The sequence below is a fragment of the Colossoma macropomum genome, unplaced genomic scaffold (genome assembly GCF_904425465.1).
Source record: "Colossoma macropomum unplaced genomic scaffold, Colossoma_macropomum, whole genome shotgun sequence".
In the NCBI taxonomy this organism is placed as follows: domain Eukaryota; kingdom Metazoa; phylum Chordata; class Actinopteri; order Characiformes; family Serrasalmidae; genus Colossoma; species Colossoma macropomum.
The window spans coordinates 1-24,227 of NW_023495476.1; the positions used below are offsets into that span (position 1 = coordinate 1).

At 38.2% G+C, this 24,227-nt stretch overlaps 1 protein-coding gene across 1 annotated transcript; it reads left to right on the forward strand.

The window, feature by feature from the left end:
* The first annotated feature begins 2,817 nt into the window (after nucleotides 1-2,817).
* Nucleotides 2,818-16,244, forward strand: agtr2 (angiotensin II receptor, type 2). Its single transcript, XM_036562689.1, has 2 exons — nucleotides 2,818-3,195; nucleotides 14,178-16,244. Exon 2 carries the CDS (start codon nucleotides 14,237-14,239, stop codon nucleotides 15,335-15,337), a length of 1,101 nt encoding a protein of 366 aa, XP_036418582.1. The 5' UTR covers nucleotides 2,818-3,195; nucleotides 14,178-14,236; the 3' UTR covers nucleotides 15,338-16,244.
* Nucleotides 16,245-24,227: the final 7,983 nt, after the last annotated feature.

Genomic DNA, 24,227 nt, shown 5'->3' on the forward strand with positions numbered 1-24,227 from the left:
TAATTTGGATGTTAAGTGCTTCTATGAAAAGTGCTGTGACACGTTTCAGTGATTTTTTAACTATAATAAAGCTGGATTTTTGCAAATATAAACCTATAACTTTAGTTGGTCATGGGTATGGTGTATAATGAAAGATTGTTTCCAAGAAAAATTAACAATAAATTAGACATAATACAACATGGGGAGATATTTTCTATTTTAAGCATTGATGCTACATTTTTGGAAATAATAAAAAAAAAATGATATTTTCAGGAGTGTTGGTTTTGTGTACCAATGAATTCCTGTTTCTGAGAAGAATTTTAAAAATGTTAGGTATTATACACTATTTGCAAACATTTTATTAACCGATTTAAGGGTATTACTTAAAAGGGTATTAAAGATGGTCCAAAAATTCACATGAAATTAAACCTATAGCCTTAGATTTCAGCAGTTTTGGTGAAAAAAACAAGGTGTTGTTCATGCTTATTCTTGATGAAAACTGCTTTTACTTTTTCACAATTAAGAGGGGAAGTGTAAATTTCTAATTATAATGGTTTTGATGGTTCACTGAAGGGATGTTTCCAAGAAAAAATTACAGTGTTTTAGATACAATACACCATGTAGAGATATTTTATAACTGATTCATATTATTTTAGTTGAAAATAAAAGTGATGTAAAAATGGTCTAAAAATTCACACAAAGTTAAGCCTTATGTATTTTAGCAATTTTGGTCAAAATTAAATTGGTTTTTATGTTAAATTTTAATGTTTCGTGGCTTTATGTATTATTTTGTGACATTTTGCAACACACACACACACACACACACACACACACACACACACACATCTTCTAAGCCGCTTATTGCTCTGGGTCGCCGGGGGAGCTGGAGCCTCATTTTCCAATAATTTCAAACAAAAACAAATATATATTTTTTTTAATTAAAAATATTACTTCCCGGAGTGACAGTTTTGTGTACCAATGAAATCTTTTTGAAAGAAGAATTTGTAACATGTTTGATTTTATTTACCATTTCGAAACAATTTACAACTGATTTACTTCAATTTTTTGGGAATTTAATGATGGTAACTTTTTTATTTAATGACTTGTAACTTTTATAGCGCCAGTGCTAAATGCTCAAAAAGTTTACATACCTGCGTTTGAATTACTGAATTAAAAGCTAACTTTTTATTTTAGATGGGGGGTGGTTCGTCTGTAAAACTAGGCTTTAAATATTATTTAATGAACACAGGAATGTTTCAGTAAGGCAAGTCATCACCAAAATAAAAGTCTTTTAGAGCTCTAGTCTCTTTAGGGCCCTGGGAATCATCTAAATCTCACCCTTTGACAGAGCCTAATGTGTGTGAATTTGTGTGTGTGTTTACTTCACTGTGATGGAATGTTTGTCCACTTTAATCTCACTTTAATCACACATTTAAAAACATGCCAAGCGCTTTTAAACAGTCAAAGCACTTCCTGTACCCTTCACTCAGTTTGACTGCAGTCCATAAAACAGCATTTAAGAACTGAAGGCAGATCAGTGTAACTACAGATCCACTGCTGACCCCTGACAATTAGAGCAAGGCCTTCAGTTCTGGCCATAAATGTATTCGTTTTACAGTGACTCTGTCAGTAAAGAGCTCTGACCGACGCTGTTTTCCACTCCTAATGACGTTCGCCGTCTGAGAGGAAACTGTAAATATGTTTTTCACCAAACTCTCCCTGTAATGATGGAAGGACTCGACAGTGCAGGTTGATCAGGTCACACATTTATCAGTGAAACTGGAATCTCTCGTTTCTCTCTGAACTGATCCTGAAGTGTCTTTATCTCGAAACTCTCAGTCACAGATCGCATTAATGTCCTTAATTGCCTCGTTAACACAATCGTTATGACGTGATAGTCTCTGACCTATGAGGGGGTCAGGCTGACGTGTTGTCGTGGTAACTTGAGAACAGAGTGACTCATGTAGGCTCGAGCTCATACACACACACACACACACACACACACACACACACACACACACACAGGTACTGACCTCCATCCAGATGCCTTCGAGCCTCGTATAAAAGTGAAAACCCAGAACGCCCCTCCCCCCCGGGCCCCTCGCTCCGGGACCTAGGACTTCAGATTCAGTTTGGGAAATGATGATGGTCAGTAGAGGGGTATGATTTTCTGCACATAGCCAATCTCTCTCTCTCTCGCTCTCTCTCTCTCTCTCTCTCTCTCTCCCACACCTTTCATTATTCCTTCATTTTCTCTCTCTCAGTCTTGCCCTCTCTCTCTCTTTTCTCTTTCTTTTCTCTCTCTCTCTATCTTTTCTTTTTCTCTCTTGGCTTCTCTCTCTCTCTCACTCTCTTTTTCACCACCTCCCTCTCTCATTCTCTCTCACTCTCCCTCTTTTCTCTTTCTTTCTTTTCTCTCCCTCAATCTTGCCCCTCACTCTCACAACTTTTTCTTTCTTTCCTCTCTCTAACTCTCCCCCTCTCTCTCATTCTCCCTCATCCCCCTTCTCTCTGTCCCTCCTTCACTCTCCCCTTTCTCTCTCTCTCTCTCTCTCACTCCCTTTCTTTCTCCCCCCTCCCCCTTTTTCTCTCTCTCACTCCTCTCTTTCTCTTTTCTCCCCTTCTCTCTTGCTCTCTCACTCTCACAACTTTCTTTTACTCTCTCTTACTCTTTCTATCTCTCTGTCCCTCCTTCACTCTCCCCTTCTTTTTCTCTTTCTCTCTCTCTCCTCTCTCTCACTCACTCTCTCTCTTCCCCCTCCCCTTTTTTCTCTCTTTCCCTTTCTCCCTCTCTCCTTCTTTTTCTCTTTCTCTCCCTCTCCCTCCCCCTCTCTTTCTCTCTCTCTTCCCCCTCTTCTTCTCCCTCTCCCTCCCTCCCTCGCTCTCTCTCTGTCCCTCTCCCTCTCTCTCTCTCTCTCTCTCTCTCTCTCTCTGCATGTCAGTGATAATAAAAGCTCTGAAGGAAACTCTATATCTGCCACTTCTCCCACACACACTCACCACCACGGAGAGAGAGAGAGAGAGAGAGAGAGAGAGAGTCAGTGCGTGTGTGTGTACAGGAACTCATGCGAGAGGAGGATCAGTTGTTTGTCGTTTTTTGGGAGATGATGGATGTCTGTTTGGAATTCCAGCTTTGGGAAAAGATTGTTGGAGTTTTATCCATAAAAACAGGCAAACTGGACAGGATCTGAACTCAAACATCAGCGGTCATAAACGGTACAGTGGACCTGCTCTTTCACCGTTTACTCACTTTACAGTTCACTTTTCACCATTTTTTAATATTACATATGATATACAACATTATATGTAGTTTACAATGTACAAAAAAAACATGTTGGTAAAATCACTCAAATATTTCTGATTTTTTTCAATATTCTTCAAGAAATGGTGCTTATTTAAAGTTACTCATCTTTGTTTAGGGGCATTAATACAGTTATTACTACACTCAATAACAGTCACTAATACAGCACAATATAGAGTCATTAATACAGTCAGTAACACAGTCACTAATACAGTTATTAATACACTGTCTTATGTTATTAATAAGGTCCTTAATACAGTCAGTAATGCAGTCCCTAATACACTATTATTAATACACTGTCTTATGTTATTAATAAGGTCCTTAATACAGTCAGTAACACAATCACTAATGCAGTTATCAATACTCACTTATAATTATTAATACAGTCATTAATACAGTCAACAAGTAATTTACACAGTTAGTAATAGTAATTAATTTAGTTATTGTAATCAAAAATATTTAAAAAAGTAATATTTTTAAAAAGTTAATATTTAATACATTAAATATTAACATAACTATTAATTTAGTCACTAATGCATTAATTAATAATCAGTTATAGTCATTGATTTAGTCATAAATATGGCCAGTGACAGTCAGTAACATAGTCACTAATCTTTATTAATAGTTATTAATACATTGACTTAGAGTCATTAATACAGTCATTAATACACTTATAATCATTAATACAGTCAGTAACACGGTCACTAATAGTCATAAATAAAGTTATTAATACACTGACTTATGGTCATTAATACAGTCATTAATACACTTACTTTTATGATTAACACAGTCATTAACACAACCATTAACACAGTCAGTAATACAGTTATTAATACACTAATTTATAATTATTAATACAGTCATTAAAAAGTCAGCAATAGTCATTTATGCAGCTATTAATGTTCATTAATACAGTCATTAATTCAGTCAGTAACAGACATTAATACAGTTATTAATAGTCCTTAATGCAGTCATAGTTATTTATACAGTTATTAATATAGCCAGTAATCAGTAAAGTCAGTATGATTACAGTTGTTAATGGTCATAAATTCAGTTATTAATACAGTCAGTAATAGTTATTAATGCAGTTAATAAAATAGTCATTAATGTATTTATTAATGCAGTCAGTAATAGACATGAATACAGTTATTGATAGTCCTGAATGCAGCCATTAATGTAGTCATAGTCATTTATACAGTTATCAATATAGTCAGTACTCAACAAAGTCAGTATGAGTCACAATTACAGTTGTTATTGGTTATTAATTCAGGTATCAATACAGTCAGAAATAGTTCTTAATGCAGTTATGAACGCGGTCATTAATGTTTTAATCTCTACAAAAGTCAAACTGATGGTCAGAACTCATGTGGAGAGTTCGACAGATGTGATCTGGTTCAGTCTTTTAGAGTCTGACTATCTAGAAGGTTCTCATGTTCATCCTTTAATCGTGAAACATTCCTAGGTTGAAAAAGTTCTTGGTAACACTTTACTGTAGGGTGCTGTTCATAAACAACGCCACCTACATAAGCTTGTCATGACAACTGACATAACCCTACATAACTGTTTATAAATGCTTGTTCCAATAAGTGTCATTCGCTATAAAGGTTACATTTGCCAATTTTGATCAAAGTCAGCTAAAGTATCCTTTATGACAGATAAATAAGCATTTATGAACAGTTATGTTAGGGTTATGTCAGTTATGTAGGTGTCATTTACCCTTATGAACAGCACTCTACAGTAAAGTGTTACCAAGTTCTTCTTCAAAATCTGACAGAACGTCAGAGAGACATTACAGATAGGGAAGACATGGTTTCTTTGATTGTTACAAAATCATAATTATTCGCTTTTGCAACCCAAAGCTTGTTTATTTTGCCGTAACAGGCTCCCCTTTACATGTGGAGATTTTGGGGTCATTTTGAGATGATTTTGAGGCTTTAGCTTTAGCATTAGCAAGAAAACTTTTCTAATTTAGCCTAATTTGCTATAGCAGCTTTAATCAATAGTTGTCATCACTACGTTTTTTTCTCAGTATCAGATGAAAATCATGAAACATTGTACATCAACAATGTACTAAAGCACAGTAGCTAGTATGTGAAATATTTTGTAAAAATCATATAAGCATGGTATGGCATTGTTTGATGCCCTGTGTTTAAAATAAATGGGTCACTAAAACATAATTATTGATGCAAAACGTTGAACAAAATAAAATAGGAAACGAAATCAGACACAATCCAAAAGCTGGGATGGTTAATATGTGTTTTTTCATTGGAGGGGCTAAATTAATGATAATAGCCCAGAAGAGGCTGTTGCACAATAAAATACAGTGCAGACCCCTGATTAAGAACGATACCGTCTCATTGTCCACTTTGCAAAAATGCTTCCAAATAAGGATCTTTGCATGACCAAACTGTTTTCCAATAAAGGTCTGAGCCGAACTGCCTGCAGTTATTAAACTCCGGCAGACATAACATCTCCACTCCAGCGCTGATCCTGATTCACTCAGACTTTAACTTGTAATATGAGGTGATCCAGCCTCGGTGGTTTTATTGGCCTCTCTGCCGCCATCCTAGAGCTTTCGTTGGGAATTCTCCTGCTCTGGCATTCCGAGGATAAACATTCCGGAACTCACTGATTTGGAACACGTGCTGTGTGACATAGGGCTGGAATGTTCAAAACCTCGGAAAACCTCATACGGGACTTTCAGCGGCGTTAATGTGAACATAAACTGTATCAGCAGCTGAGATTTATGAGTCTGACTGGCCACTATATCAGAAACCGTTACCTTTGTAGCTCCACCTTGCTGGTGTGCAGTTAAGGCCTGCAGCACATCTGTTGATGTGGGTTTACAATAAAGTGGCCAGTGAATGGAAGTACAAGATGGGTGTTTCTAATAAAGTGGCCAGTGAGTGGAAGTAAAAGGTTGGTGTTTCTAATAAAGTGGCCAGTGAGTGAAAGAACAAGTTGGGTGTTTCTACTAAAGTGACCAGTTACTGTAAGTACAAGGTAGGTGTTTCTAATAAAGTGGCCAGAGAGTGGAAGTACAACATTGGTATTTCTAATAAAGTGGCCAGTAAGGGGAAGGACAAGGTAGATGTTTCTTACAAAGTGGCCAGTGAGTGGCAGTACAAGGTGTGTTTCTAATAAAGTGGCCAGTGAGTGGAAGTAAAAGGTTGGTGTTTCTAATAAAGTGGCCAGTAAGGGGAAGTTCAAGGTAGGTGTTTCTAATAAAGTGGCCAGTGAGTGAAAGAACAAGTTGGGTGTTTCTAATAAAGTGGCCAGTGAGTTGAAGTAGAAGGATGGTGTTTCTAATAAAGTGGCCAGTGAGTGGAAGTAAAAGGATGGTGTTTCTAATAAAGTGGCCAGTGAGTGGAAGTAAAAGGTTGGTGTTTCTTATAAAACGGATTAAGGTAGATTTAACATTTTTATGTTTTATTCCAGGTAATTTTGGACCATTTCAATTGTTCCATTCATCATGAAATGTTCACACAATTTAAATGACAAAAATAATCAAATAGAAAAAACTAAACAAATAAAGCTGTAAAAATTAGGTTTTCAAATGACAGCGTTGATATTGTAGATTTGTTTTTAATGTCCTACCTGTAAATTGCTAATCTTACATGAAGAAATGGGATTTTATTATTACTTGAGCTTCGCAGTCGCAGATTAATCCTCGTTTGGGATTAAGCTACACTGTCACTGGGAACTTTTTACTGAAAGTTCCCCTTTTTTGTCTAAGACTCTGCATCTGGGATAGGAGCCCAACATCTCTCAAGGCTAAACAAACAGCGTTGAATTATGAGCATAACGGCCATTCTTTAATATCCTGCTGGTCAGATTAGTGAGGACTGTGCAGGTACGTCACTGGATGTTTGTCAAATCAGGGGCCGTATCTCGAGTTCTGGAAAGATAAAATTACTTAGACTGAAGATAAATGGAGAGCAAAGATAAGAGTAGCCCCTTAAAAAGAAGGGGCTACCCTTATCTTCGCCCTATGCTTCATTCAATAAAACTCAAATTAGGCACTTCTAGCTGCATAAGTCACTATGAATTAAGCTTTATTCATAAAGCTGTGCATAATTTTGTCTGTTATTTGAAAATCACAAATCATGCATTTTTTCTTGTAATAATGCACAATATATACTTATGCTATGACCTTGTCACGTAAGTTGTTGCACATGTAGTAATCATCTAACTTCACATTCATTAGTGTAGAATTGGCAGCATACAAGCTGAGAATATTCTAAGTTCAAGCCCTTTTTAATAAACAAGCATGGATGATGGGTGATGAATTTGTGATGCACATTGACTTTTTTAGTCTCTTATTATGACGATAACTTTAAAATATGAAACACATCTTTAAGTACTAGTGACTTATTAAACTCTTATTTACTCTATGCCAAAAACTCTAGACGTCACTTGATGCTATCTAGAACCTAGGTATAATATCCTACCAATTATACACTAATACAGTGTGAGTTTTGGTGATTAATTCAACTTAACAAAGTGCATTTATTGTGCATTATTAATTAAAATAAGTTCTTACATACATACATACATACATACATACATACATACTTACTTACTGGTACACATATATACACACATATTAGCAACCACCTGGGATACCATAGCAACAGACTAGGGTTAACACAGCAATTGGCTAGAAATACCTTAAAAATCACTTGGGATATGATAGCAATGGCCTAGCAACAACTTAGCAACTACCATAGAAATGGTCTAGTAACATCTTACCATATGGACTAACATAGCACCACCTTGGCAACCACATGGGATACACAGCAATGGTCTGGCACAGGGGTCGCAACCCGAATGGTAAGAAGAGACATTTGTCAAGAATCAACAAAAATCGAACCACCTTGGGAGCCACAACATTTTAAGTCAAAGAAACAGTTAAAGTAACATTTCACCATCTTGGCTGTAAATCTGTCTCAGTATGTGCTGATGTACTATTATAAACTAAAAACTATAATATAAACAAAAACGCAGACTTTGCTCTGTTTTAAGCTTTAGCTCAGCTATAGCTGCTTTTCTCGCATCTCTAGCAGGAAACTTTTCCAAAAGTAGAACAGTTTCTTGTAAAATGTCTCTCAACATTCGACTTTTTACGAGGCTGAAGTCGCTTCTCATTCACCAGCTTCTTGTCCGAAATTTCCTGTTCCACCTTAGGAAAGCTAACTGTTGCACCTTTTAAGGTGGAACGTGAAAACTTCGAATGAGAAACTGACTTCAGCTTTACGACTTTTTAGTGTTTGACAGTTTCTCGTTGCAGATTAAACGTATCAGTAAACCAGCTGGAGTGATTATAAACACAAATAAGTCCATTCATCTCCAAATTATTGATGTTCATCTTAAGTCTCTCTCTTTGCCTTTTCGTTTGGTACTAGCTAGGCGAGACTCTTGTCTGTGTTGCTATGGTGACCAGCAGTCTGCGCTGATCTTCAGGGTTGAAGGGTGAATTAGCAGTTCTACATTAAGTCCAGCATTTAAGACCATTTATTGTTAAACTGTGTTGAACGATCAGCAGAGCTTTATTTTACTGTAAAGGAGGATTATTTTATCTTTACCTACAAATCTAATTCAGCTGTGGAGCCACAACAGGGCAGTAAAAGAGCTGCATGTTACCGACCCCAACCTAGCAACACCTTATCAACCACCTGGGATTTCATAGTAACAGGTTTCTCAGGCCAGCTTACAGTTTGTTCATAAACTTTGCATTTCCAGTTACAACTAATAATGAAATTATTAATGATTTTCACATAAAACACCTCCAATTATGTACTAATGCAGGTCATTATGAACAAAAAGATGAAGAAATCATTTAAATGTGGACTTTAATAAACCTCCTATATGTGTGTCCCTGAAGATAAAATGCAAGGTGATAAACAGCCGATAGTGAAAGTTAGTTGGCTCATCTAAAAAACTTCGCCTTCTTTTAAAATTTGACATTTTTCTCTGTTTATTTTCAAATCATTAAATAAAAATCCCTGCAAAGGTTTAGTTGATCATAACGCTAAAGCTTTGGGTCTGTTTCTCTCCAACACTCGGCCTCATGTTCAACAAACTGATGAAACTTTTTTCTTTCCAAACTATTGTGAAAAGTACATATTGAAACACTTTCAACCCCCTGAAAGGTTCGAGCGCTGACATCACAACAAGGGGAGAAAATGGGCGTGGCCTTTGGCTTTATGCCCAAGCATGCACTGTCAGTAGTATTAACATGTGTAATATTGTAAAAAATGATAAAGAAATGATTAGGCTTTAATGTTGTATATCATAGCAGACTTATAAAGAAAACATGCTAATTTCTTTTAAAACCTTTTAAAAGCTGGGTGTCTTCAGGCATTTGACGAACAGTGTTCAGTCCTAAATAGCCGATTGTTTTAAAGCAGGCCTGAACGTTTTTTTGCTGGATGTCTTGATTAATAGTTACATTTGGCACCATAATTTAGCTCCGCTGTGCCAAACTGAGCTCCGCTGCACTGACGCTCTGAAAAATAAAGGCACATTTCATTTGCAGTGCATAACATTTTCCTTGACAAATGCTGATATGATAATAAGGTCTGGTTTTGCAACCACTCAAACTTATATAAACAAACTTATCAGACATTGGAGCTGCTAGACGTGAATACATTAGCACTGCTCAGATCCCTCGCTTTACTCTGCTTTACAGACAGATTACTAACTTATAATACTACAACTAATAATAAAAATGATAGTCTTAGACTTCATTCAGTTGCTATTATAAATGGTTCCATAACTACTATAAATTATTTATTGACTATAAAAATATTATTCAGTAACTACTATGAATTATTGTTTCTATTATGAATCATTCAGTAACTACTATGAATTGTTCAGTATCTATTGTAAATTATTTAGTATCTACTATGAATTATTCAGCATCTACTATGAATTATTCAGTATCTACAGTAAACTATTTAGTATCTACTATTAATTATTTAGCATATACTATGAATTCTTCAGTATCTATTGTAAATCATTTAGTATCCACTATGAATTATTCAGTATCTATTGTGAATTATTTAGTATCTATTATGAAATATTCAGTAACTACTATGACTTATGTAGTATCAATTATTTAGTATCTACTATGAAATATTCAGTAACTACTGTGACTTATGTAGTATGAATTATTCAGTATCTACTATGAATCATTCAGTAACTACTATAAATTATTCAGTAACTACTATGACTTATTTAGTATGAATTATTCAGTATCACCTATGAATTATTCAGTAACTACTATGACTTATTTAGTATGAATTATTCAGTATCTCCTATGAATTATTCAGTAACTACTATGAATTATTCAGTTTCTATTAGTAAATTATTTGGTATCTACTGTAAATTATTCAGTATTATGAATTATTCAGTAACTACTATGACTTATTTAGTATGAATTATTCAGTAACTACTATGAATTATTCAATTTCTATATTAATTATTCAGTATCTACTGTAAATGATTCAGCATCAACTATAAATTATTCAGTATCAATTGTAAATTATTCAGTGACTACTATGACATATTTAGTATGAATATTCAGTAACTACTATGAATCATATAGTATCTACTATGAATTATTCAGTAACTACTATGAATTATTCACTAATTACTTTTAAGTTATTCAGTAACTACTGTCCATTACCAAGTCTCTACCATGAATGATTCAGTATCTCCTGTGAATGTTTGAGTTATCTGTTCTGAATTATTCAGAATCCACTATGAATAATTCAGTATGTAGAAGGAAACTGGTGTGTAAAGTCTGTAGTTATGAAAGTGAGGACTGACAGACACAGCCTTAGTTATTAGTTCTAAAAGAAGGGTAAAATGCTGCTGTTCAGCTGCTGTCTGTCTTCTGGTACACTGTTGTGGATTTCAGAGTTTTTGTGTAAGAGAATGTGTAAAACGTTTTGCTCTGTTTGTCCTGCTTTTATAGAGGAGTATCACAAACTCTCATGACTCGTAAATTGTGTAACCATCCCTGCAGAGCCCCCCAGACTAGCCCCCCAGAACAGAAGAGGAGGGGTAGTGGAGTTTTTTTTGGATGAGGGATTCTCAGGCACTGTATAGAGGAAAAGCCCCCCATAGAAAAGTCCCTCAAGCTTTTATCAGCCAATGAGATTCCTCTGTGTGCCCCCCACCAAAACTAACGCAATCCAGCTGCAGGACGAGCCCACTGAGAGCCGTTAAACACATCTGCTCTTTACCCACATTACACACACACACACACACACACACACACACACGCACACACACACAAACTCACATTTACACTTAGATTCAAATTACACACACATACACACAAATTCAGATAGAAAACACATTCACACTTAGATTTAAAATACACACAGTCACTTACATTCATAACATACAAAACACAACACACACACACACTCAGATTCAAAACATGTACACACACACATTCAGATTAAAAAAAAACACATGCACAAACGCATTTACACTCAGATTCAAAACACATACACACACACACACACTCACAAAACACATGTACACAGACTTTCACACACATACCCACACAGACAAAACGCACATTCACACTTAGATTTAAAACACTCAAACATACTCCAGACAAACACACACACACACGCACACACAAACACACACACGCACACACACACACACACACACACACACACACACACACACTCACAAAACACATGTACACAGACTTTCACACACATACCCACACAGACAAAACCCACATTCACACTTAGATTTAAAACTCAAACATACTCCAGACAAACACACACACACACACACACACACACACAAGCACAACATTTTGCAAACACTCTGCAGTAACAGTAATGGTAACTTTGGTATACAGATCAATATATAGCATGAACGAGAATGTAGGAGAGAAAAAAGTGAGATCAAAGAACAGGAGGGAGAGAGAAGAAGAAGAAGAAGAAGAAGAAGAAGAAGAAAGACAGAAGTAAAGGGAGAGAGAGAAAATACAGTGAAGAAAGAGAGAGACAGAGAGAAAAACAAGAGAAAAAGAGAGAGAGAGAAAAGTGAGAGAAAGAGAGAAGAAAAAGGAAAGAGAGAGAGAGAGAGAGAGAGAGAGAGAGAGAGAGAGAGCGCATCACTCCTGGTTGTATCAGTGTCTCGTCGTAATCCTCTGCCGCACTCATTCATTATTATGTAACACTGTGGGACAAATTCACTACAGCTAAAGAACGTGATGCTTCCAGCATTCGTGTAAACACGCACACGCACACACGCACACACACACGCACACACACACGCGCACACGCACACATACACACACACGCACACACACACACACACGCACACACACACACGCACACACACACGCACACTTTCCATAAAGAATCTGAGCTCTTTCACACGCGACTCAACCCGCTGGAGACTCCGTCAGTGGGAATCTGTGTTTTTTTCTTTCCTCTGGGTTTATTTTTCTTTTTTTGGCGAGCTCAGAGATTCTGGCAGTGATTTTCGACTCTCTCTCCGTCGCCCCTCTCGCCGAGAGCTTTCGCAAGTGCTTGTTGTTGCTGTTTTCTTCAGAAACTAAGTTTAGAGAAGCTTTAATGATGAATGTGGGGGATTATAGCAGATGATAAATGACTGTACTATAAAAACATTTCATCACAAACATTTCAGAATTGGTCCATATCCTACATTTTTCTTGTATTTTTATGACTTGTTCTTGGAGGTCCACTTATGATGTTTGGGCAATTTTACATTGACCTTTTTCAGACCTCTATTTATCTGCTATAATTAAACAGGCTGTTTTTGTTACTGTGCTTTTAAGACTGATATATGTAAATGTTTATCATCAGAACAAAACATTGTACCTCCATTTTTGGCATTTCTCTTTTTTTTTTTTCAGTTGCTCTTTACATTTACGACGTTCATGATAAATGGTAAGTTAATCTGTCAAATTGCCATTTTGGTGATAGGAGGTTTTATTCCGACAGTGAGTGCGTTTACATGCACTTAATAATCCGATAACTACAGAAAATCAGATTTTGTAAGTAATCTGATCAACACATTTACATGCACTTGAGTAATCAGATAATGGGGAAACTCCAGGTCTACATGAGTCAGACAGTAATCAGATTTCTGCTTTGCAACCAGCCAATAAACTCACAGAAGACGTGACGTAAACGTAACGTAAAACTCAAAGTTCATGCGGCAGTTTTTCTTTTAAAAACATTGCACCACTTTACCTGAAAATATGAACAGACATCATCTAAAACATGAAGAATATTTAAATGCTTCATTCATCAAGCGTGTATTTGGTTTCAGCGTCGCTCCAAAAGTGTTTCGCTGCGTCTCGTGGCAACGCTGCTCGCTTATTCTGGAACCACCTTCTGTTTTCGCACATGCGCAGACTGAGAAATCTGAAAGAAATCAGAGTAAGAGTTCACATGCACTGAGAAATCTGATTACTGAGCTAAAATCCAGCCTGGATTTCTTAGATTTCTAGATCTTACTCTGATCTGAGAAATCAGAGTGTGCTATTTACATGACCATTTAAATAATTAGATATCTGTGGAAATCCAATTATGATTGGATAATTGAGTGCATGTAAATGCACCCAGTGACAATATGTGTATCTGTTCTGATTGGCTGTCCTGTTCAATTTAATAAGCAGTCCAAGATAAAACACTCCTTATAACTTCAGTGTGAATGGGTGGGGCTAAACTGCTGCTGCCTGTATAGGCAGACATACGTACCTGGTTGCTGGTTGGAGCTTCTAACATCACAAAAACAATGAATTCCAACTAATTTGAAACTTTTTGTGGGGACAAACTTTTTGTACATGACACTGAACCTTAAATCCCTGTTTTCTTTTCCATTGCAGAACCTTTGCATTCTGATTCCAAAGTGAAGTCCCCTCCCCTGCATGACTGACAGGTCACCATGGAAATGGACCCCTCCCTCAACCTGACTGCCCTTGATGATGCTTTGTCCCTGCATCACTTCCAAAACGGATCATGTGACCATCTCTTGCCCACCAGTTCCCAGTACCAGAAAAGACTCGTACCCGTCTTTTACACCTTCATATTCCTTCTGGGTTTCCTTGGTAACGCGCTAGTCATCTGTGTGTTCTGCCAGAGTTCATCACGCCGGACTGTGGCCAACACATACCTGGTAAATCTGGCAGCGTCAGACTTGCTGTTCCTCTGCAGCCTGCCCTTCTGGGCCGTGTACTACTCCATGGGGTACAGCTGGGTTTTTGGGAGGGTAGCATGCAAGCTTTGCGGTGCCTTGTTAACGATCAACATCTACGCCAGCGTCTTTTTCATCACCTGCATGAGCGTGGACCGATACCGCGCCATCGTGTACCCGCTGAGCACCCGGAGCGTGTGCCATGCCCGGTGCATTAGCATTGCCATCTGGCTGGTGGCCGTCCTGAGCACCGTGCCGACGCTAGTTTTCCGAGATACGCACATGCTAAGCAACCTGAACGTGACAGCTTGCGTCATGATCTACCCCAATGCACTCTGGCACCCAATGCTAACCCTAGCTAAGAACACACTGGGCTTCCTGCTGCCATTTGCCGTGATGGCCACCTGCTACAGCCGCATCGGTCGCCACCTGCTGGCCACGCCCGACCTCTTGGAGCAGGAACCATCCCGGATAGACCGTGTTTTGCGCATGGTCATTGCCGTGGTCTTGGCTTTCTTCCTGTGTTGGTGCACCTTCCATGTGTTGGCCTTCCTGGAGGTGCTGAAGGACCTGGGCGTGACCCTGAGCTGCAGAACGAACCAGGCAGTGGAGGCACTGCTGCCCATCTCACTGTGCCTGGGGTTCTCCAACTCGGCCATCAACCCCTTCCTCTACTGCTTCGTAGGGAACCACTTCCGAGAGCAGCTTTGTCGGCTCTATGAGGAAAAGGCACCCAGGCTCTCGCAAAAGCGGGACTCCATCAGCACACGTCTCAGCTCCTTCTCACGCAAACTCAGCGACGTCAAAGACTCCGGTGTCATCGAGAGCCTGCCTCAAAACGGCGGACCCTAGTGGTGAGGACTGCAACTGCTGCGTCAACTTCATCGGGACTGGAGGAATTCACATAAGATGCCTTTTGAACTTTGGTGTTTAGGTGAAGACTTTTAAGAGTTCCTTGAGTGGCAAACAAACAAACAAACAAATGGATCTTTGACCAAATCAGGTTTTGTAAATATTACGAACAAACTAGTTAATCGGAAAAGACAATTATGCTCAAACCAGTTAAGGTAAGAGTGGAAGAGGATGGGCAGCCAAAAGATGTATGGATACAAGCAACGGAATCGTGACCAAGGCCTTCGGAAGCCTGAAGATCTAAACAGAAGACAGGATATTCTGGAGAAACACTTTCCAGAAGGTCTATATAATAACAATTTAAACAATGGCTCTGGATGCAGGTTACCCTAGTCTAGAGTTCTTTTGGGATAGTACTTAGATGCAATTGCTAATTACATAATTAATTTCCATAAATATTACATAGCAGTTAGTCACATTTGATGGAATTTCTCTATGTTTCAATAAGCTATGAGTGAGAATTAATGCATATCAAATGTAACTGCAGCTTCTAAGGGTTAACCCCTTATTGGTTTTGAATTAGCACATAATTCAGATGGCTAATCTAATCTATCTGGTTACCCTGATGTTTCCTGGTTGACTGACTGGCTTGAGCCCAGAGTGACATAGCACAAATTAACAAATGATGTAGCGCACCAAATGTCATCAAAAGAGTGTTTAACCCTTTATTGAACAATGTTGCTATAAGACAACTTAGCCCTTGGCCCTCCGTTTTGAGTATTCACACCTAGGTGGTAGGGTGTCCCGATTTTTGTTGAGATAGAGGGGTAGGGCAAACTGTTGGGGCTACATGACCCTCCAAACGGAGGTTTTTCAGGCTCCAAACAGAGAGTTATGAGAAAAAAAAGACGGCAAGATGGCTGAACAAGAGACCAAAGAAACCCACAAAAAGGAGTATTTCTCTGTTAAAAATGACAATAATCACTGTATTATCTTAGTTTAATGTTGTTTCAGTGTATTATGTTCCTTTTCTTCATAAGAAGCATTAAAAATAATAGTATGCTAATGTTTTGGTAGCTAGCTAGCTAATTTTCCCGCTCCACCTTAAACAGTCCAGTAGTTTTGATGCCTGAAGCACCAGAATGTAACTGCTGCTCCATTTAAGGTGGAACGGGAACATTCGAACGAGAATCTGGTGAATATCTGACTTCAGCTTCATATCACTGAAGAATTAGGGGTGGGTGATAATAAATAATTGCCCCCCTCTTTGAAGGCATATGATGCCCTAAATGTAACTAAAGCCCAGCAGTGAGGAGCTGAACTTTACCCTCCTCTGCTGTCACTGCAGACTGGCAGGGTCGCCTGCAGAGCAGCGCTAGTAGCTGTTAATGAAGTGATGCTCTTTTTATTTGAGGGTCCCATTTCAGAGGGAAGATTTCAACCACTACCCCTTGTAACTCAGTCCCCAAACAAGGGCTAGGGGTACCAATAAGAAATGGGATTGGGACTTTCTTTTTCCTTCCCCAACTACTAAAGTGAAGCTATATTTGTGATACGATGCAGCCTATACTTCTTTTGTCACACACAGATGGTGAGGTCAAGCTTCTGAAGTGGTTTTCAAAGTGGGCACTTAATTCAGTATTCATATACAACACATAATAGAAACATAATCTATAGGAAGTTAAAATTTATTTTTCATAAATTCAGTTTAGATGTTATAAGTTTTATATTTATCCACAGCGGTAAACAGCAACCGGCAGATTCTTTTTCAGGAAAGTTAGCATTTCTTGCTAAATGAAGTTCCTTAAACCAAGAAGTTTGCCTGTAATATGATCGTTCATAATTATTGCATGTATGAGTTTTATGTTCTGTCAATAAAAACAGAAAGTGTCCTTGATGTTTATCATATTTTGGAATAATGCACTTCATCTTCGTTACCGTGTAAAGTGTAAATGATTGATTAATGAAAGCATTCGCCCGTAAATCGTTTATCGTCCATATATCGTATTTTAATCAGAGGTATTTGTATGTATGTAGTTTATCGTACTACATAAGCTGGTTGGTGTATCGGCTACCATAGCAACAAACACAACCCAACGGGCTCCATTTTCTCTCTACAGTTCCCTCACAAGGTTCGCGCCACAATGTCAAGAGACGGGGCCTTTCTGGTGACATCACCACACAGCCTCGTTAGGACTGCTCCATTTGTGTGACCAATGGGCTACTAAGGAGGAGTGTTCATAGGACAGATGTCACACAAAGGCCCATTATTATGAGCAACACGTTTAAGCATTTATGAACACTTGTATGACACTGTTAAGCATTTATGTCATCAATAAAGTTGATCAAAGTGTTTTTTTGACCATTTGCAAAATTCTAAAAACTCAAACCTCTTTTACTTATAAAGGAACATTAAGAAGCTCACAGAGGAGAACATCTGGAACATCTTATTACTCAAAAATAAACTGGTTTACAAGACGTTTAGTGCGAACATACACTCTTCAAGGGTTCTTTAGTAAAGCCAATGGTTCTATACACAGCCATGAACACACAAAGAACCATTTGCATGCTTAAACAGTTCTTTGCCTGATCAAATGGTTCAGATTGAAGGAGAATGTGTTTTATGTGGTTCTGTGTAGCACCAAAAAGGGCTCCGCTACTGTTACGATGTCCAGCTTGTAACAATAGCCGAACCCTTTTTTAAACCATTCTCAAAAAGGTTCTACACAGAACTATACACAACACATTATCCATCAATCTGAAGAACAATTTCACCATGCATAGAACCATTTAAGTATGCAAATTGTTCTATATAGGACTCATGGTTCTAAATAGAACCACTGTCTTTACTAAAGAACCATCTCTGTTAAGTGTGTGGGGTCCAAAAGTCTTTGTGTGCTGGTGAAAATGCTTTAATTTAATGCAAATTTATTATTTAAAAAATTACATTGTCAGCATAAAAATCTGAGTGAAGAGCAGAATCTGTGAAATATTTAGATCAATTTTAAAATTTCTTAGCATTTGGTGGTGTGTCCCCATTTTGCTTTGACGACAGTGAGCACTGAAGCTAAGTTTGTCAGCAGATCAGAGCCACCCAAGAGTCGTCTGAACACGAGCTTCGCTGGAAGAGATCAGACTAACAGTGATGGGAATTCCTGCTCTTTTTAGAGAGTCGGTTCTTTTGGCTCGGCTCACTAAAAAGATCTGGCTCTTTCGGCTCCCAAGTGGCTCCTCAGATTTTTTGTTGCTTAAATTAATTTATTACCAAATTATGTGTAAAATGAATTACTAATGTAAAAACATAAATTATATCAAATATTTATTATTTATATGGCTTTATTTATATACTCAACATGGAACAGAGGGCTACAAAAATTTATTATAAAATACAACAATCAAAGACCCATCTAAATTAGACAAAAAGGTCCAATCTCTGACTGTGTATATTATTTGTAAATTTGCACAGTGAAACAACACAACATCAACAAAACATCACTCAGCTTTGCACAGTCTACACTCTGCCATTGAAGTGTCTATCACATTAAAATGTGCCCAAACTTCACTACGTTTCCTGTCACTCATTTTCCTCACCTTTCCAGCATGTCGTCTGCTGACTCTTGTCTCCTGAAAGAACTTTGCAGGAGACTCCCCTCCCTCCTGTTCGAGTGCACACTGTCCTGTGTGTTTGTAACCCCTCCCCTTCCCCCTCCCGCTCAGTGAAGACTCACAGACACCACACATCTTGACCAATCATGCTTTAACAGAAAAAAAAAAAAACGGCTCCCAATCAGGAGCCGGCTCCCGTCGTTCACTTCTAAGAGCCGGTTCTTAGAGCCGGATCGTCTGCGACCCCATCACTACAGACTAAGTCTAAGGTTAAATGTTCTGTTGTTCATTTCCAGGTTCAAATGAAAACAGTATTAGTTTTCCAGGGTGGTCAGACTTCTGGACTCAAATCTGAGTGGAATTTGACTAATCAGAGTGGAGAAATGGGTCAGTCACTTACAGAAGTCCACGAGGTGGCTATAATGTTCTGGATTGTTATCTTGGGATCATGACTTAATTTTGTGGTGATTTAGAGATAACAACTTTTGTTATCTCAAAATCACAAGAAAATTAAGTCGTGATCTCGAGATAACAACTTGTTTCCTCAAGATCACAACATAATTAAATCACGATCTCAAGATGATTTGTCAGTTAAAATTTCACAGAAAAATTAAGTTGTGATCTCAAGAAGACAGTTAAATTATCTTGAGATCATGACTTATTTTGTGATCTCAAGCTAACAACTTTCATTTTCTTGAGATCACAACACAATTAAGTTGTGCTCTTAAAACAACAATCAGACTGATTCATCAGTTATAATTTTCTGGATTGTTATCTTGAGATCACAATTTAATTATGTTGTGATCTCAAGATAACAACTTTTGTTATTATCTTTTATCTTGAGTTCACAAGACACTTGTTGTCTTGAGATCACAACTTATTTTGTGATCTCAAAATAACAACTTTTGTTATCTGAAGATCACAAGATAATTAAGTCATGATCTCAAGATAACAAACCAGAAAATTATAGCCACCTCATGGCCTCTCCGAACTTCCGTAGGCACTCCATGCTAAAGCTAACAGTGGCGCTAACAGGTGCTGAGGAGGACTTGTCGTCTTTTACCTGAGATCTTTTAGGAAACTTTAATAAAACAACAAAAAGAACTACATTAATATTGTCTTTATCTAGAATGTGTTAATCCATAATGTGCGCTCTGTATAGTCCAGTTTAATTGGACTGGTTTATCACCAGCTAAGCTAAGAAAAGAGAACTAGCGAGCTAACTGATCTTAGCATTGCTCTGGAAGGTTATTTATGGTTAGATACGGGGACGCAGGGAGTGGGGGTGCTGAGGGCGCCGCAGCACTTCCGGTTTCAGGATTGCAACTGTTAAAAATAATAATATTAATAAATCATTCTGAACTTTATAAAAACTTATGCGTAATAAAGACATTGCTGTTCTGGTGTGGTATGCTTTACTCCGAGTGCTGTCTGACATGATAACATGAAATATATGTATATACAGTATTGAATAATGGAAATCAGTCTGGCACAGCATATTCCAGTTTCTAGACCACAATAGGAATCAACCTCAGATGCAAGATGTACATAGAAAGACAAAGCACATCCACTCAGCACATGAACATGACTAACATGGACTTGGCTATTTGTACAGAACAACATATATGCAGTGGTTATTTCAGGGCATTTTTGAGGAATAAAGCACTATGAATAGCTGCACTTATATTGTCCATGTCTTCCCAAATGGTCTAACAGCACCCCCCCATGGACAAGGACTGACAATGGTGTCTGAGCAGTAACTTACACTAACAGCAGTACAGCTTAGCTAATTATTCATAACAATGCATTTAAAATAAATGTTACACCTGTATGTTTACATTTCACAACTTTGCAGCATGACATGCTAAGAAAGAAACCAAAAGGCTGACCAACATCAGCGAAGGATTAATGGTGAGAACCCAACCAAATGAACACAGTCACTCTGTGTCACTGACTCACACTCGGTAGAAATACATTCACAGCAGAACAACAGCAGGAATACCTAACACAGGTTAGTTACACTACAGGGGAGCTACCCTGTAAACATGCCCCCGTGGGCCCACTGAGGGCAATCTGTGGGCTGTGTGGGTTAGGACTGGCCAACAGATGACCCTGTACTGGCCCACTGTGAGTCAAACCAAAGTGGGCCCACATCACTGAACACATAGTGAGCCTTAAAGGGGTTCTGTTTGGGCAGTGCACCACTGGGTTAGCCCACAGATAACCTGACACAGGCCCATTGTGGGTCACTCCTCACTGGGCCCACATCAACTAGCTTACTGTGGGCCCTTAATGGGTTTGAATGGGCAGTTCACTGTTGAGCTACTCCTCAGATAACCTGGGTGGGCAGTACACTGTTGGGTTAGCCCACAGATAACTTCACACAGGCCCACTGTGGGTCACTCCACACTAGGCCCACATCATTTAGGCCACTGTGGGCCCTTAATGGGTTTGGGTGGGCAGTACACTGTTAGGCTAGCACAAAGATAACCTGCCACAGGTCCACTGTGGGTCACTCCACACTAGGCCCACATCATTTAGCCCACGGTGGGCCCTTAATGGATTTGGGTGGGCAGTACACTGTTAGGTTAGCCCACAGATAACTTTACACAGGCCCACTGTTTGTCACTCCTCATTGGGCCTACATCAACTAGCCTACTGTGGGCCTCTAATGGGTTTGGGTGGACAGCACGCCAATAAATAAACACAGATAAATGGACACAGGCCCACTGAGAGAGAGCCACAGAAAGTCGCAGGACCAGTCAACACTGCCACCAAGTGGACAAAAAAAGGAACCTCACATTATGAAAATGCAATAATGTGATGTAGCTCCCTGTGACACTGTTGACAGAAACTGTTTTAAAGAGTTGCATAACTAAATTAATAATAATAATAATAATAATAATAATAATAATAAAACACCCACGCCTGCTTTTTATTGTAAGTAGTTGTATATAAATTCATTTTATCTCAATTTTACCATTATATGCTTATATTTGCAACTTCTGTTTACATTTTCAATGTTTAAAATGCTTCACTGAACACTTTTTAGTAGTGAAAAATATTTTTAAAGTCAGATTTTATATATTTTGTGTGTTTTTTTGGTTCCAATATGTTGACACAGTTTGTCAAATTGAGAAAAAAAAAAACAATGGTCAGGTCATATAGATGATGTCACACTGAAAAAACCTACCAAACATTGGCATGGAAAATATTTTAATGCAGTATATAAAGGTAAACGCCAAAGTGTCTTTAAACAGCCAAAATAGCCCAAGACATCGAAGGTCTTCCAAAGTGGGCTGCCCATAGTTTGGCCCCTATCTGTTGTGAAAATAGGGGCATGGGTGGGGCCCTGAACTAGGGACACACATGGGGCCCTGCATGTGCCCCGGGTTTTACAATTACCGGTGGCCCCACTACAGGCAGCCCGCAGTTTGTAGCCCACAGTAGCCCCATGCTGGACCCACATGGGCAGGTTTGGAGGGTTGTCCACTCAGCCATCACACTGTTGCTGACCATATGGCTGCCTACAGCCTAAACGTCTGATTGGCTGAAGCTACGTGATGTATAATGAATAATGCAAAGGGAAATATTAAGCATTAGGAAATGTTCCATCCATGGACCCTTTTATACTGCGCTGTTTTAAGCTCCTATAACTCGGGTTTAAAAGCTCTTAAAATATAACAGCAGTGTTAAAATGTTTTATGCTGTTCTGTGTTCAGGAAATTAATTTATTCTTAAACAGTAAAAATGTTTAAGCAATTGTAAACTACGATTTTGCTCAAATGCCCCATCTTAACCCATTCATTTTGGACTTGCTCGAGAGCGCCCTCTAGTGTTTGAGAAACCCAGATGACATTACAGAGTGGGAATTCTCCTCACTACAAGTTATCTGCTCAAACTGACTTTGGTTGCCATGGTTTCACCGACACTAAGCACAAATCAGATGCGTTCCCGCTAAAATGAAAAATCCTGGTGAAAAATCACTTGTGTACCTATTTTAAATTCATTTTTTATTAATCCCTGTGTCTGTGCAGCCAGTTCTGAGGCTTTTCTACTGAGTTCAGTTCTGTGCCCTGTTTTATTGGAATTACTGGCTTACTTCTTTTAACTTGGACTGTGTTTTGGATTGGATCACTACAACAAAATATCTTAGCAGTGAAAACACTTAAGATCTAATCAATATGTCTAATATTTATCACTACGAGACTGTTGTAAGAATATTATAAGACTATTTAAATTATTTTACAACATTTTGTACTTGTTTTAAGTCATTTTATCTTATGAACGTGTTTTCTTCCATTGGCTGATATTTTACATGGTTTTACTAGCAAAAGTATCTGCGTTATTTCTCAAAACAATAATCTGCCAATGAAATGTCCTTTTGTACTTAACGTAGCTTCTTTCAAAAGTAAAACACTCAATTTTAAGATTTCCTGACTAACTGAGGCATAAAAGGTGAATTTATCATGAATTCAAAGATATAATCTAGTCAATAACTTATAACTGACAGCAACTAAAACAAGATAATGAATCTCATATTTCCATACATAAGATTTTAAATATCTGGAAGCACAGACCCGTTTTGCATTGTTATGTTCTTATGTTGATTTGTGAAAATGAGTTTTCATATTTACAGGGAACAAATTTAAATGTGGCATTTTTCCTGCACAATTTCTGTTTATCTGTTCAACATATTGGAAAAACATAAAACCATAAAATATGCCACAGATTTGCACTGGCCACATTTCTTTCTTTTTTTTTTTTTTAATTCAACAAATAAACACTAATTGTGCAACAAAACGTGTAACAACCTTCTGTATGCAACTGCACAGCTGTCCGACAGCGAGTGGGCATCAAATAAAGTGCACATTTCATTTTAATTCAGGTGCTGTTTTTTGTGCAAACACACTGCAGATGTGTCTTCCTCTGTAAGTTCTTAAGGTCATCCCCTCTCACTAACTGAGGAGAGCCTCTGTAACTTCATACGGACTGACGCTCCTAACAGACAGACAGACTGAGCAGGGACAGACTAGGATGGCTGAGTGAGTGTGTGGACTGTGGCTGTGATGGAGGCGGCCACTAGAGGGCAGCACAGCTTCATAATTCACACACAGATAGATTATATATAGAGAGAGAGAGATAGAGATAGAGAGAGAGAGAGAGAGAGAGAGGAATGAGAGAAAGCAAGAAAGCAGGAGATGAAGAGAGACGAAACAAAAGAAAAAAAAAGGAAAAAAGAAGGAAAAAAGAGGAGAGAAAGAGAAAAAAGCTAGAGACATGC

Excerpts from the sequence above, each read along its gene's own strand:
- agtr2 (XM_036562689.1), top strand. The coding sequence starts at position 14,237 with ATGGAAATGGACCCCTCCCTCAACCTGACTGCCCTTGATGATGCTTTG.